The 16381-nt window shown below is 37.4% G+C and overlaps 1 protein-coding gene across 1 annotated transcript in view; it reads right to left on the reverse strand.

The window, feature by feature from the left end:
* LOC127522230 (protein NLRC5-like) overlaps positions 1–16381 on the reverse strand; it is a 159905-nt gene that overhangs the window by 59241 nt on the left and 84283 nt on the right. The window contains exons 13-18 of the mRNA XM_051911974.1: positions 7033–7206; positions 6586–6759; positions 5563–5736; positions 5036–5209; positions 4473–4646; positions 3503–3673 (exon numbers count right to left, since the gene is read on the reverse strand). Coding sequence (XP_051767934.1) covers positions 3503–3673; positions 4473–4646; positions 5036–5209; positions 5563–5736; positions 6586–6759; positions 7033–7206 — 1041 coding nt within the window. The remainder of the gene's footprint in view (positions 1–3502; positions 3674–4472; positions 4647–5035; positions 5210–5562; positions 5737–6585; positions 6760–7032; positions 7207–16381) is intronic.

The raw sequence follows: 16381 nt of genomic DNA on the forward strand, positions 1-16381 counted from the left end.
TATTGGTGACTGTGGATGCTGGTGATTCAGCAGTGTTAGTTTTATTAGACCTAACTGCAGCCTTGGATACAATAGATCATACGGTGCTGCTTTCACGGCTAGAAGAGTACATAGGGTTGCAGGGTAAGGCCCTAAATTGGTTTAAATCATACTTGACTGACAGAAGCATAGCAGTACGATTTGGATCATATACATCGAGAGTGACATCACTTATATGTGGTGTGCCTCAAGGCTCCATCCTGGCCCCCACGCTTTTTTCACTTTACATGCTCCCATTGGGGGATATTTTTTAGAAAACACAATATAGCATTCCACTGCTATGCGGATGATTTACAAATATATCTACCGTTAACTAATGGAAATAGTCTAGAACCTTTAATGTCCTGCCTCTCTGATAATAAAGAATGGCCGGCTTCTAATTTCTTATATCTTAACGAAAACAAGACGGAGGTTGTAGTGTTCGGCCCCAGAGGAGCTAAGGGCGCAGCAGAGTTAAATTTTGGCCCACTGTCAATGAACGTTAAAGAATGTGTTAAAAATTTGGGCGTTTTTATTGATAGCTCTCTGAAGTTGAACACACAGATAAATCATGTTGTAAAGTCAAGCTTTTTTCATCTGAGAAATCTGGCCAAGATGAAATCTTGTCTGACATTTAAGAGTCTCGAAATTGCAATCCATGCTCTCATATCATCAAGACTGGATTACTGTAATTCGTTATATAAAGGAATTAGTCAAGCCTCTATCTTACGGCTGCAGAAGGTTCAAAATGCTGCTGCGAGATTATTAATGAATATTAAAAAAGGTGAACACATCACTCCGTCCCTGGTCTCCCTACATTGGCTTCCTGTACAGTACAGGATTGATTTTAAGTTACTTTTACTAGTATATAAATCTCTGCATGGCTTTGCACCGTCTTATTTATCAGATTTGTTAAATGAGCATCAAACGGGAAGAACACTGAGATCAACAACTCAAAATTTACTTAAAAGTTAAGCCGGAAAGGGGATCATGCATTTGCGGCAGTAGCGCCAAGACTCTGGAATAGCTTACCCATGTATGTCAGGGATGCTGACTCCATACACGTTTTTAAAATACAACTTAAGACACACTTGTTTGCCATGGCGTATCCCTCTTGTTGACATATTTTTTTATTATTATTATTGTTAATGTGTTTATTATTGTTATTATTAATATTGTATTTATTTATTTTTATACCGAAATGTTGTAAAGCACATTGGTCAACATGTGTTGTTTGAATAGTGCTATACAAATAAAGCTGACATTGACATTGTACTTGCGAGCAAGAGGGAGATTTGAAAATAAGAAAAAAAATCTGCAGAACGAGAAATGGGACACAATACAAAACAGCTCAAAAGAATATCACTGGAATAAAGGTTTGGGCAAGCGCTTTAGGACCCGGTTATATTAGAAAAGCTTTCCAGCGCTGGAGAGAGCTAAGAGGGAAGGCCTGAAAACTGCTTTGATTCCGATTTCTGATTGACACTGGGTTTTGATTGTCTGGAGCTATGAACATCTGTGCTGTTTGTGACTAAAACCAAACACTTTGTATTTACTCTTGTGTACTGTATGTTCATTTTTTGTGCTTCCTTGTCATTCGTTCATCAACTGCGCTTTATTTTTCGTGAAGCATTTTGTTGAGCGTCAGCTGTTATAAACAGACATCCACTCGCATTGCGTGTGTAATGGTGGCCAGATAGTGAGAGTTCTGCAGTTAAACCACTGCGCACTGACAACCGCTAGAAAATGCGGTGCTTAGCGTCATTGGTAGTGCACTCGCCTCGCATGCCAGCAGCGATCGGGCCGGGGTTCGACACCGACTTTGAGCAGGGTGGTTAGGATTGGAGTGTGAGTTTTGGAGGCGGACGAATGAAGAGAGGGGTGTGTTTGTTTAGGTTGATTTCAAATATCAACAATGTCCAACAACGTAGTTCAAATACCACTTACTGCACCTTTAACAGATTAAGGAATGAAAGTATTTCCTTAATCAGAAGACAATCAAACAAGTTTTGGAAAAGGTTCATCTGCTTTAGTGCTGCACCGTGAGGTAGTGTCACATCTGTTCTAGGTTTAGTTTAGATTGTTTTCATGTCTTTTATTTTGTATAATTCTCTCAGTCTTGCTCCTCATGTGATCTTGTCATGTGCTCCCCCTGTTCATGTGTCATGTTCTGATTGGTTCCATGTTTTATGTGTCATGTTTTCATTGGTTCATTGTGTTCAGGTGTTTCTTGTTTGTTCATTAGTGTCTGTGTGCATATATAGCCCTCATGTTACCATTGTCTTTAGTCTGGCTTTGTTCTCTGTAACTACTATTGGTGAGGTTTATGTTCATGTCCCTTAGTCAAGTCTTTCTTTGTTATTTTAATTTTGTTTGTGTTTATTTGAATAAAGTAGTGGTGGAGAGATGAAGCTTTGAAGCTTTCCAGCCAGATGTTTTGAAAAGTGGTTAATTTCTCAAGGCTTCTAATGTACGCAGAGACACATGCTGGTCATTGGAGATGTGGTGCAGGAAAAAAATAATTTTTTTTCATAATTTTTTAACTGGGCAATGCTTTTGTTGAACATATGAGAAAAAACAAAGCTCTGTAAAATGGATAAAAAAGTGAAAATGATTAAGGTGGACTGGACAGAAAGAAGTGGAAGTGCTTGTGTAATACGAGAGGGAAAAAAAACATTGTTCTGCCAAAAGTGAACCCCTTCTCGCAGCACTTCACTCAAATGACTGACGTCATTTCACTAAAACAATACAAGTCTCGATACGGAGCTCCGGCAGGAAGTACCTGATGTTGTCGACACAAGCTTCGAAGCCTCGGTATCAGGAGTAACATCACTAGAATAAAGCTGCACTTGTGTTCAGTCACCTTGCCTTCGGTGGATCTTATTACAGGCAGATACTGATGACAGATTTTTAAAATGCACTTTTTCTAAAGTTACAGTATATGCTGCACCAAAATTAGACATTTTACATTCTATGAAATACAAACATTAAACTGAAAGCAGTTATGAACAGTTTTGATGTCACAAAAAAACTTGTTTCACACCAGCAATCACTAAACATCATCACATTCAGCAGTCGTGTTCAAAAAGAGCAATCAATATATACACACTTATATTTAATTTACACAGAATTAACACGTGAAAGTTAGGAAAGACATCTCTGTGTTTATAGTGCAGCTGTTTTTATCAATCTATCACTTATTTGAAGAGTTTTCTAAGCTCTGGAAGAAAACCATTGTTCTCCCTCTACAGTAACTGAAATAATTAAACTATTAATTAAATATTTAAAATAACATTTGAAGTCACATTTAAATTGTGTGTTTTTAATTTTCTGTTTAATTTTATTACTTTACATTGTTGTGGCTGAGAAAAAAAACTGCTCTGATATACTATGAGGAAATATTATTATCAGCTACAGTAACATTACAATTAATGTTACTGTCAGCAATTAACTGTAATATTTTAAATAAATGAACAATACTCACATCAGTTTGTTGAGTTGACAGTGTTTATCCTGCAGTAGAGCAGCGATCTGATTCACTCCTGTGTCTCCTAGTTCATGTTCACTCAGATTCAGCTCTCTCTGGAGTAACGAGTTTTTACCCACAACTCTATTCAAATACTGACAGGCTTCATCTGCAGCAGCACTCAAAAACCTGCAGAAGAGTCAATTCAGTTCTCAACTAAATGTCTGTTGCATTACAAAAATAACTGATAAGATAAAAAAGTTAATTATTGTTCTAAAGACAAGCTCTAGTTAGTTATTTAGATGTAACACTTTTCTTTGAACATTTAAATACACAAATAAATATATAAATACTTGGAAACATAGTCTAAAAGAGTTATTTAAAAGAAACTCGAGTGACACACAGTCCTAAAGCAAACTCATAAGAACAGAAACGTCCCACAGAGCAGAAGGGCAAAAGCTCACTAGACCATGAATTAAGGCCACCAATTAAGGCCTCAAAATCTTTCTGGTTTTTAAGCAGGAGGTGTGAGAAACATCAGCAGAGAAAACTGGCTTGTGAAACTGCATGTTTGTGAACATCTGGAGACTCATAGACCTGCTGTAGAGAGATACAGTGAATATGGGCTTGATGGAAAACAATTGTGTTCAGAAAGCTATTTGACTGAAAGGTTATCTAGAATTCTTAATGAGAAGTGTGCACAAAAACAAAATTGTGCATGTTAATTACCAAGATATACCATACTCCAGAATAGCACATATACTGACCCATAATGTCTATTTGACCTGTAGCTTGAACCACAACTAAACTGTGTTGACGGTTATCATCATCATGTCAGAACCCACAGTATCTGATCTGATCATGATCATTGATGCAACAAATTGTCCAGCTTATTGTATAATTAAAATATTATACAATATTTATAATTTATAATAGAATATTTAGCCTGCATATAACAAATTTTGTTAATTATTTCATCCCGTCTCACCTCAGTGTCTTCAGTTGACAGTTTGGATCATGTAGTAAATCATTGAGCTCCTTCACTCCTGATAGTCCAGGATCATTTCCTAGGAGATCCAGCTCCATCAGGTGTGAAGGGTTTGATCTCAGAGCTAAAGAAAGAGCTTTATAACCTTCTTCTGTTACACTGCAGTTAGAGAGTCTAGAACAGGAGCGAAAACATTCAGATGATTAATCAGTTAAACCTGAACAATATAAATCCTTAAAGTGAAAATTTGTTCTTTGTACAAATGTATAGAAAGTTAGTTGCAGAAACTGACAACTGAATATGGAGGCAAACAAAAGGCACAGAGAACTTTAATATGTTAGACCTCAACATCACTTTCAAGATTTCAATTATCTAAAACTGTACAGCTGTGAACGTCTTTGATCTGAATGATTCACAACATAAGAAAAATGAGAAAATGACCTAACTCAAGCCCAGACTTCAACTCAGACTCACTGTGAGATATTGAGTATAAAGTGTTTTAGTTTAAACTGTTAAAGTGATTGCAAGCATTTTGATTCTTGTATGTGAAGAATGTTACTGACCTCAATCTCTCCAGTTTACAGTATGAATCCTTCAGTATGTCACATAAGTGCTTCACTCCTGAGTCTCCTAGTTTATTCTCACTGAGGTCCAGCTCTCTCAAGTGTGACGGGTTTGATTTCAGAGCTGAAGTCAGGATGACACACTGTTTCTCTGTAATACTGCATCTACTCAGACTGAAGACAGAAATATCATAATAGTTCACATCTATGATGATCATCTTATTGAAGAGCTTCATCAGAATTTAGTTTCCAATAGTCTGTTTCGAAACCCAGTTACACTAGTTCTGTGTGCTGGAAGATACTGTTTCTTCTCTTTCATTTTTAACTATTCATTTGATGTCTCTATTCTCTGTTGAAAAGGCAGATTTCTGCATATCTATTTAACTAGATTTTTTTTTGTTAAAATGTGACCAATAGGGAAAACCCAGAAAGTGCATTGCTATAAAGAATGAAACTTAAGTCCTGCTGTCTTGAAATAAATAAACTTCAATCACACTGTAACTGCTGTACAGTATAATGATACTAACTATAGTTTCTCCAGCTTGAATTGTGGGTTCATCAGTAGATCACTGAGGTTTTTCACTCCAGAGTCTCCTAGTTTATTCCAGCTCAGGTCCAGCTCTCTCAGGTGTGACGGGTTTGATTTCAGAGCTGAAGTCAGGATGACACACTGTTCCTCTGTAATACTGCATCCATACAGACTGAAGACAGAAAGAGAAAATGACTCAAATCCACGTTAAGCTGATGTGTGAGTTAAATGAATCATGAATTAATGTCATACAGTCACTAATAAACCAGCAAAAACATGGAAACTTAATTATATAAACGAGCAAACCAAGACAGGAGCATTTGAGGATACTAGTTACAATCCAAGTCTGGATCCGTCCTCACTCCCAAAAATAAGTGAATTTATCACTGTAGATTAATATATAGGATCAATGTAGAAACAATAGAAAAAAAAACATTTAAATGGTCTGTTTTTACATTTTTAAAGTAAGAATATATTATAATTGAATCAGTTATTAAGTCATTTTAAAGTGTAATTTACAATCTCTAAATACACATTTTGTTTAACAAAAGAAAATTTAGTGAAAAGTACCATTAGTCTAGTATAAATGTAACATTTCAGAATAATCTATTTGTGTAACGGTTTTGTTGTGTTTTATTATCATAGTGTTGCTGCCTGTGTGTGTTCCCTAGTTAGTGTTCTTGGTTGTTAATTAGTTCCTGCAGCTGTTCTGTTTTACCTTGATTACTCTGTCTGTGTATTTAAACTCTTAGTTCTGTCTGTTCATTGTTCTGTCATTTATGTTGAAGTGGTTGTGTTTTATCTCTCCTAAGTGTTAGATTTGTGATTAAAGACAGTGTTATTGTATTTTCCATTGTCATGAGCTTCATTACAACCAGCCATTCGTGACACATACAAACCCGTTAACTAATTCCATTTCTGAATCTTTCTTCAGATGGAGATGCAGCGCTACAAATGATGTGACTTGTGCCCTGTTGTCTTAAAATAAATTAAATGGTAAATACAGTATAATGATACTAACTCCAGTTTCTCCAGCTTGAATTGTGGGTTCATCAGTAGATCACTGAGGTTTTTCACTCCAGAGTCTCCTAGTTTATTCCAGCTCATGTTCAGCTCTCTCAGGTGCGATGGGTTTGATTTCAGAGCTGAAGTCAGAGCAGAACAACCTTCATCTGTCATTTCACAGTATCTTAACCTACATTAGAAAAAAGAGAGAGTAGAAAATAAGACAGAAAAAAACTGTTTATTCTGTAAAGTCACGTCATCTTCATAAGCAAACAAAACAGACAGAGGAAGAGAGATCTTCATCTTTATTTCACCAGATCACAAAATACTAAGATGAAACTGTTTTCACAAATATAATGTGAACTCAGACTCAGTGTGAGATATTGAGTATAAAGTGTTTGAGTTTAAACTGTTAAAGTGACTTTAAGCATTTTGATTCTTGTATGTGAAAAATGTTACTGACCTCAATCTCTTCAGTTTACAGTGTGAATCCTTCAGTATGTCACATAAGTGCTTCACTCCTGTGCTTCCTATGTTATTCCCACTCAGGTTCAGCTCTCTCAGGTGTGACGGGTTTGATTTCAGAGCTGAAGTCAGGATGACACACTGTTTCTCTGTAATACTGCATCTACTCAGACTGAAGACAGAAAGAGAAAAGACAATTACTCAGATCTATAATAATCAACTAATGCCAAGTTTACACTACAGGACTTTAAACATCGGCAGATCGCTGTGCTGTTCAGACTACATGACTTGCTGTGGAGTCTTGAAGTCGTTGTGGTGTTCACACTACATGACACTACGTAAATGATCCGCAACACACTACACAAGCTGACAACAACTCTGTCACCCAACGACTTTATTTGAAAATGGACATTGGGAAGAAATTAGATTAAATTTTGAATTAAATTTAATTTAAAATATAGTTGCAAGCAGCAATTATCAGGGCCAAGCACAAAAGCAGCACAAGAAGCCAGCCAACACTGCTGTGAGCATCAGACCAACTGCAACAGTGAGCAATTACAGACCTATTAAGATCATTTTAGACAAAAGAGCTGAAAAATGATATATACTGTCAATAGTAAAGATTTACTGGTTTATGACTTTCGACCAATAGGTGGCGCTGTGACCAAATTAATATGGTATGGTCAGAGTGAGGTGACAATGACACTCGCAAAGTTTGGTGTCAATATGTCAAAGCATTGCAGAGATATAGACTTAACAGTCATTTTGGCATCAAGCCTCTAATCCGTTGCTGCGGTATACGAAAACGGTTTTGTCTATCAAGATGAAATCCATAAATTTTTACAGGCATCGTCTGAAGATGATACAATATGATTTTAGTGAAAATTGAACCAACGGTCTAGGAGGAGATTGAAAAAGTATGATTTTAAAGAAAATCAAAGTGGTGGAGAGGAAGTTTTGCTGACTTTGGCAAAATTGGCATCAATGTTCTCATCATGACCCACGGAATCTAATAAGACCAGTCTCATTACAATAGGTCATATTTATATAAAGCTATTAACATTTTTTTTTTTTTTTAAATATTATAGAATTTGACCACAAGGAGGCGCTATGTCAAAACCTATTGTGTACCTTCAGAGCATGGTGCCGATGGCACATCCTGAGTTTCGTAATGGTACATCAATGCATTCATATAGTATAGTATTTTATATTGTAATACTTTATTGTAATTAATGGCAATTTCATGTTTTGTTCAATTATAGCGCCACCAAGAGGCACAATCCCACCAATTTTTTTGTGTGTCCTCAGAGTGACCCCATACATGTATGTGTCAAATTTGGTGCAAATATCTCATTTCGTTTTGGAGTTATAGACATTTATATGTATGAAATCATAAAAAATGACCCATGAACGACTTTGTTTTGATTTTTTTGCCACTTCCTATCAAAATTTTGACATTTGGGCTATGACATATAGTTAACCAGCTTAGGTTTCGTGTTTCCTACGCTGGTTTCGTCTCGATTGGACTAACGGTTTTGAAGATATTCGCAATCGTTTTTTAAGCGCTAAATTACCACGCCGCACAAACCGTAAGTTGAAACCTAGCCTGTTTGGTATCGTTGGACTCTGCAAGGATTCAGGAGTCTAAGGATATGAGTCCTATGAAAAGTAAGTCAACAAGTTCAAAAGTTATAAGCATGAGTAAAAAATTTCTCCACTAGGTGGTGCTGGTCTGAAACTTCTCAGGCTCCTTCAGGGCATTGTGCTGATGACCCATACCGAGTTTTGTAATGATACGCTAATGTGTTCATAAAAGGCAGCATTTTAGCACAAAATTCAAAATGGCTGACGGCCAAAATGGCCGATATGGGAAAATTGGATATCACTTGACTCAGCATGATGCCCCAAATCCAACGAGACCAAATTTATGATTTTTGGACAAACCCATCAGAAGTTATAAGCAAAAATAGCCATTTTTCGTATCTCCGGACCAGTAGGTGGCGCTACCCCGAAACACTGCAGGTTGCCTCAGGTCATGCTTGTGATAACATGTACCAAGTTTGGTCTGAATACGATAAAGCATTGCGGAGATACAGCCTTATGTCTATTTTCGCAAGCGCAACATTAAATTTGTTGGTGTGTTTTTCAAAAACGGTTTGAGAAATCAACTTGAATTCCATATCTTTTTGTCGGCATGGTCTGAAGATGATCTGGTTCAATTTTCGTGAAAATCGGAGTAACGGCCTAGGAGGAGTTCGAAAAAGTAGGTTTTACAGAAAATTCAAAATGGTGGAAAAATTTTCATGACGGAAAATGACATCATAGGGTGCAATCGATTCATCTTGACCCAAGGAATCAGAGGAAAAGATTTTGTTTCTAACCCGGTTCAAAAGTTATTAACATAAACATGAGTGCAACTTTGGACAGCTGGTGGCACTAGAGGGATTGCGTTAGAGACTCCAAATTTGCTATGGACACAGTTCAGACTCTCCTCTAACTGTGTGCCAAATTTCACAACTTTCCCGCTAGCAGTTCTATGGGCTGCCATAGACTCAAGAGCGGAAGAAGAAGAACAAGAAGAACAAGAAGAAGAAGAAAAAAAAAAATATATAGCTGCAAGCAGCAATTACGGGGCCAAGCACAAAAGCGGCACAGCAAGCCAGCCAACATGGCTGTGAGCATCAGACCAACTGCAACAGTGAGCAATTAAAGATCATTTTAGTCAAAAGAGCTGAAAAATTACATATACAGTCAATAATAAAGATTTACTGGTTTATCACTTTCGACCAATAGGTGGTGCTGTGACCACATTAATGTGGTATGGTCAGAGTGAGGTGACAATGACCCTCGCTAAGGATATGACTCCCGTCAAAATAAGTCAACCAGAACAAAAGTTATAAGCATATGAAAAAAAAAATTCTCCGCTAGGTGGCGCTGTTTCAAAACTTCTCAGACTCCTTCAGGACATTGTGCTGATGACCCAAACCGAGTTTTGTAACTATATGCTAATGCGTTCATAAAATACAGTATTTTCGAACTAAATTCAAAATGGCTGATATGGGAAAATTGGATATCATTCGACTCAGTATGATGCCCCAAATCTAAAAAGACCAACTTCATGATTTTTGGACAAACCTACTGGAAGCTATAATCAAAAATTGCCATTTTTTGTATCTCCAGACCAGTAGGTGGCGCTGCACCGAAACTCAGCATGTAGTCTCTGGTCATGCTTGGGAAGACATGTACCAAGTTTGGTCTGAATATGATAAAGCATTGCAGAGATACAGCCTTGAATCCAAATTGGGTGCTCTACGTTAAATTAATTTGTGTTTTTGAGAATGGTTGAGTTTATAAGAAAGCTTTTGATAACTTTTTGTCAGCATGGAGTGTAAGGAAATGACTCCCGTGAAAATGGGTCGACCACACCCAAAGTTATAAGCATCTGAATATATGATTTTACCACTAGGTGGCGCTGGTGAGAAACTTCTCAGGCTCCTTCGGGGCCTTGTGCTGATGACCCATACCGTGTTTCGTAAGGATACGCTAATGTGTCCATAAAATACAGCATTTTAACTCAAATTCAAAATGGCTGACGGCTAAAATGGCTGATATGGTAAAATTGGATATCATGTGTCTCGGCATGATGCCCCGAATCTAACGAGACCAAATTTATGATTTTTGGACAAACCCATCAGAAGTTATAAGCAAAAATAGCCATTTGTCGTATCTACGCACCTTCGGTGCTTGGCCCCTAATTAAATGAACCCTTTCACAAATAAGTTTAAAATATTCTGGCTGACCTCCCAGAGTTAAGGCCACCATTAGAACGTTTCCTTTATTGTTTCCATGACGACGCGTCATGCTTGTCACATGACCGCGGCCACAATGTATGACATATGTATCGCTTTTCTCACCATTGTAGCGTCTGCACAGGATCAGTATCATCAACACAACTTTAAATTAAAGAAAGCTTTTAATGTTTGACCTCCTTCGTATAACTCACAGACCATGGCTCCGACAGGTCTGGCTCAGATTGCCCCATTGGCATCTTTGTTGCCTCACTGAGCTAAGCAGAAGACATTCTCACCAGCTCCGGGGACTTAAAAAGAGTCACCCTTGTTCACCCCATGTTGGGCTAATGGCCATGTGGCACACAGACACTGGCCAAAACCCCAAGACACATCACACACACACACACACACACACACACACACACACACACACACACACACACACACACACGTATGGAGACTGTATTAACATTTAGCCTCAAAATATGACTATGTAAAAGTGTACCCGTTGTTGTATTCAAATGTGCATGCATGTATCCATATTATATAAGCTTAGTATTGAATGTAGTTGTGTTAGTCTCACTCTAAACGTTATATTCAAGTATAAAACTGTATCTCTGCCTTAATGTCTTTGTGACCTAGCATGTTTAGTTTTGTTTTAACCCTCTCCGAACGTTCTAATTAACAATGTATGTTACATTAGGGTAAAATGCATTTTTCTATTTTTAATAGTACTTCGCAGAAAACATACTTAGATTGGACACTTCATATACAATGCAAATTATGTCGTAAATGGAGACAAAGAAAAAGTTTGCCCGCCGAAATTGCACCCTCGCCATTGGCTGGTGCATCCAAGGAGGCGTTGTGGCTTGTTTGTCCTTAAAAGACAACCACATGCATGTACCTTTGTCTCTCGATTGTCTCTCGCCATCTCACGCACATCTCTCCCGGACGTCTCTCTGCGACCGCGCTCCCATCACACGCTCCTCTCCTCTTCGGGGACGACCACCTTTGCCGAAACAAACTTTCAAGTTCTCAGTTCAAACTTCCCGCGGAGACGGAAAAGAAGCCAACAAACTGCAGCCATGGATGCACTGAATCTTCACATGTATCTTTATGAAACTCAGCACGCAAACTCATGCAAGTACCGCTGCTATCTATCTTAGATGCGCCAAGTTACACGACCTAACAAAGTGATACTGATTCTTTGCTGGCTCTTAAGGAACTGTCTGTAAGTTTTGCTACTCTTTGTCTTCTCTCTTTTCCTGTCTTTACTTTCGCTTCTGTATATATGTGTATTCTTTGTGTATATTTAGCCGTATAGCCTATGTATTCGTAGTTTCATATATTAAATCCATTATATTCATGCTCGATTGTTTCTGTTGCTCATTCAGCAAATCAAGTCACTTTTACGTTCCGATTTTGCAAACTGCTTTACACTTTAATGCTAGAATAGGAAGTTATTTCTTGTGGCCAGAGGAATAATCTCCTTTTATAATAGTCGATAAGGAAAACTGATAGTTTGCTGGACAAACTAGACCAGTCTTTCTAAATTAACTATTAAACTAGAACTAATCCTGAACCATATATGTAATTAATTATAATCCGTTGTAATTAATTCACAATATATGTGCATGATGCCCTTTTTGGTCGATTTATATTATATATATATATATATATATATATATAATATTTATTTCACCCATAATTTGAGCTAATTAATTAATTTGTTGTAATAATTTATATTATATATATATATATATATATATATATATATATATATTTATTTCACCCATAATTTGAGCTAATTAATTAATTTGTTGTAATATATTTGCAATTGAGTGTTTTGTCATTAAAAAACCTACATCATGATCTTGATCTTAATCTATAACGGGAGATGGCCTTGCTTGTTTACGCTTTAGTTCAGAGAGTCCTGTCAGTCGGATTTATAGGCTACAGCATGTGAATTCATCCATTTGTCCCGAAATACATGTGGCCGGTGAACTGGGAGAAGAATAGAGTGAACTTTATAGTTACTTACACAATGTGTATCTGATATTAATAAACATCGGCAAATTATATTTGAAGGGATTGTTATTGCTGCTTCCATAGACATCAATGTATATTTCACGTAGGGGTGGTCCGATACCAGCCGATACGGATCCGATAGTAAAATTAAAAAAAAAATAAAAAATAGTGCTGAATTACCTAATAAACTGTATACCTCACTGTGTGAAAGAGACTTGGATCATTCTTTTGTGAAAGGCATCAGGCTTGACTCAAACATTATTTTCCTAACTTTGTAAAACAATATACAAACACAAATGTAGTGAATTTATTAAATAATTGTGCACCAGTGCAACAACTGCAAATAAACTAGTAGCATCAGTAGCTTGGTTGACATTCAAAATAAACAGGAGTCAGGCTGACTCCATTCATGATGCATAATTTTGTCATGTATGAAAAACTATATAAAAATATACTATAAAATTAAAAGATATTTCTTTTGAATTTTAAGCGCAGCTTTTTTTAATGAAGCAGCAACATATGATAGATAGTACAGAACAGGAATGGCTATTAATAATCTTACATTGCGCAAAAGTATTATAATATGAAAGGCTTAATACAGAGCAGCACAAAGCGCTTATGCGCATCTTGTGCGCAGAATGATGCGCTTGAAGCAACATGGAGTCACAGCGAGCAGCGCTTCGCATTGAAACATTCAAAGCACAAAGGGACGAGATATTGATGTGTAGTGTAATATATCTATGGCTATGCAATAGTTTATTGAGCTTTTTCTTTTAACAGTTTTAAAATTTCAGTTACCGTGCGCATGAAGAACAATTATAGTGCTCTCTACTCCAGTGTTGTGATCTAACAGACACCCGGGAGAAAGAAACATGCCAGATAAAGTCCTTTTATGCAAAACCATAGACCTTTATCTACAGATAAATTATAATAATAGGAACACTGAATCATCTTTCATCAGAGTTTTATTGTGTTGACTGTCGTAACCGAACACGACTGTTTGAATGCTGAATGGAGAATGACTGACAGCCGCAGCAGAGGGAAGCATTCACGTGAACTTGAATTTAAAAACGTAAAAATTGATCTGTACCTCACATTAAACTATGGAATGGCTTCAGAAAACCTGGAATATAGTGCAGAAAAACTTTATGGTGCTTTATATTGTTTTTGTGCCTTTTGTGTGGTATAACAATAACAAAATAGTATACACACAAAATATCGGATTTGGATCGGGTCTCATCTGGCAGATACACAATCCAGCAAAAAATGGCAGTATCGGAGCGACACCGACACTGAATATCTTACTGGCGCACCCCTAGTAACCCTCTCGATTGCTCCTGTCTGCCTCGCTGCTCGCTGCTCAGATTGGTTTGCGTCTGTAACTCCGTATAGCTTTGTTTTGAATCTTACTTTTATTCATTGTTGCTTATTTTTTTATTACCTTATATGTAATATTGCCTACCACACTAATCTGACGTCTCTAGCTTGTAATCTTTGAATCTAAATCGCTGTTACAACGCATTTGCATTTGCAGCGCTAGCTTGTTAACTTGTTAACAGTCTCTCGCGCGCTCCTTTTTCAACGCGTTCTTCAAACAGCTGTGGTAAGTCGGATCAGTCTACAAACACGGTGAGTCATGTCATCCTCTCCCAGCATTGCTACCTGTTCCATTTGCCACGTTTTCCATAGCTCTCTCTGTCAGCGACAAGGGATTTACATGTCATAAATGTAGGGAAATAGTCAGGCTGACAGAGAGAATCTCAGAATTAGAGACACGCATCCAAACTTTAATCGAGGATAGTAAGAATGCAAGGGCTTCAGATACTGTTTTGGATGCGACTAGCTTAGTGAACTCTATACATTGTTCGGTTCCGGCTGTAGAGCCCGCGCAGCAACGGTAACGGTGAGGCGGCCTAGCCGTGGAAAACACCACTCTTCCATTCCAATAAGAACATCAAACAGGTTCTCCCCACTCAGTGATACACCCACTGAGAATCCTGCTGAAAGTGCCCTAGTTATTGGCGATTCTATTACACGGAACGTGAAAATAGAGACACCAGCCACCATAGTCACATGTTTGCCGGGAGCCAGAGCACCTGACATCAAAGCAAATTTAAAAGTGCTGGCTAATGCTAATCGTAAATACTCTAAGATTATTATTCACGTTGGCACTAATGATGTTCGACTTTGCCAGTCGGAGATCACTAAAATTAACATTAAAGAGGTGTGTGAACTCGCAAGTACAATGTCAGGAGAAGTAATTTGCTCTGGCCCCCTTCCTGTTCGTCGGAGTGATGAGATAGTTAGCAGATTATCATCACTCAATGGCTGGCTGTCTAAGTGGTGTCCGCAAAATAATATAGGTTTCATAGACAATTGGAAAAGTTTTTGGGGCAGACCTGACCTGTTAAAAAGAGATGGTATTCATCCCTCCCGGGATGGTGCTGCTCTTCTCTCTAGTAATATGGCACATAGTCTTAGAACTGAAACATGACAAACTGGGGCCCAGGTCAGAAAGCAGACAGACTGGCTAAACCGACCGTCTGCTAGCTGCCTCACGTTACAGAAGTCAGAAAATTCAGATAACTCCCAACACATAGAAACTCTTACACCTAGATATTTTCAAATAGAGACTGTGTCTGTACCCCGAATTAGTAAAAACAAAAAACTTCCAAACCCATTTAATGGTAAAAATTTAATTGATGTTCAACAAAAAAAATAGAGATAATAATGCTAAACAAATGATAAAACTCGGGTTGTTAAATATTAGATCCCTTTCTTCAAAATCACTTATTGTTAATGATATTATCAAAGATAATAATCTAGATGTGCTGTGTTTGACAGAAACTTGGCTAAAACCGGACGATTACATTACTTTAAATGAGTCTAGTCCTCAAGGTTATGATTATCGACACAATGCCCGTCAGAAAGGCAAAGGGGGAGGTGTTGCTGTAATCTATAGTAATATTTACAGTATTAGTCAGAAGTCTTTCAAATATAATTCCTTCGAAACTATGGTACTTTACGTAACATTATGTAAGTTGACATTTGTGCTGGCTACTATATACAGGCCACCAGGACACAATACAGACTTTATCAAAGAATTTGCTGACTTTCTATCAGAGTTAGTACTAGCTGCAGATAAAGTCCTTGTTGTTGGTGATTTTAATATTCATGTAGATAATAAAAAAGACGCATTAGGATTGGCATTTGTAGATATTCTAAACTCTATTGGTGTTAGACAACATGTGTCAGGACCCACTCATTGTCGTAATCATACTTTAGATCTAATATTGTCACATGGAATCGATATTGATGCTGTTGAAATTCTGCAGCAGAGTGATGACATCTCAGATCATTATCTAGTCTCGTGTATACTACATTTAGTCAAGGCGGCTAAACTGCCTCCATGCCATAAATATGGTAGAACCATCACTTCTACCACTAAAGATTGCTTTATAAATAATCTTCCTGATCATTTTCATCGCCTTAGCATACCAGACAGCTTAGAAGACCTCGATGTTGCAA

Source organism: Ctenopharyngodon idella, chromosome 2 (genome assembly GCF_019924925.1).
Source record: "Ctenopharyngodon idella isolate HZGC_01 chromosome 2, HZGC01, whole genome shotgun sequence".
Lineage (NCBI taxonomy): Eukaryota > Metazoa > Chordata > Actinopteri > Cypriniformes > Xenocyprididae > Ctenopharyngodon > Ctenopharyngodon idella.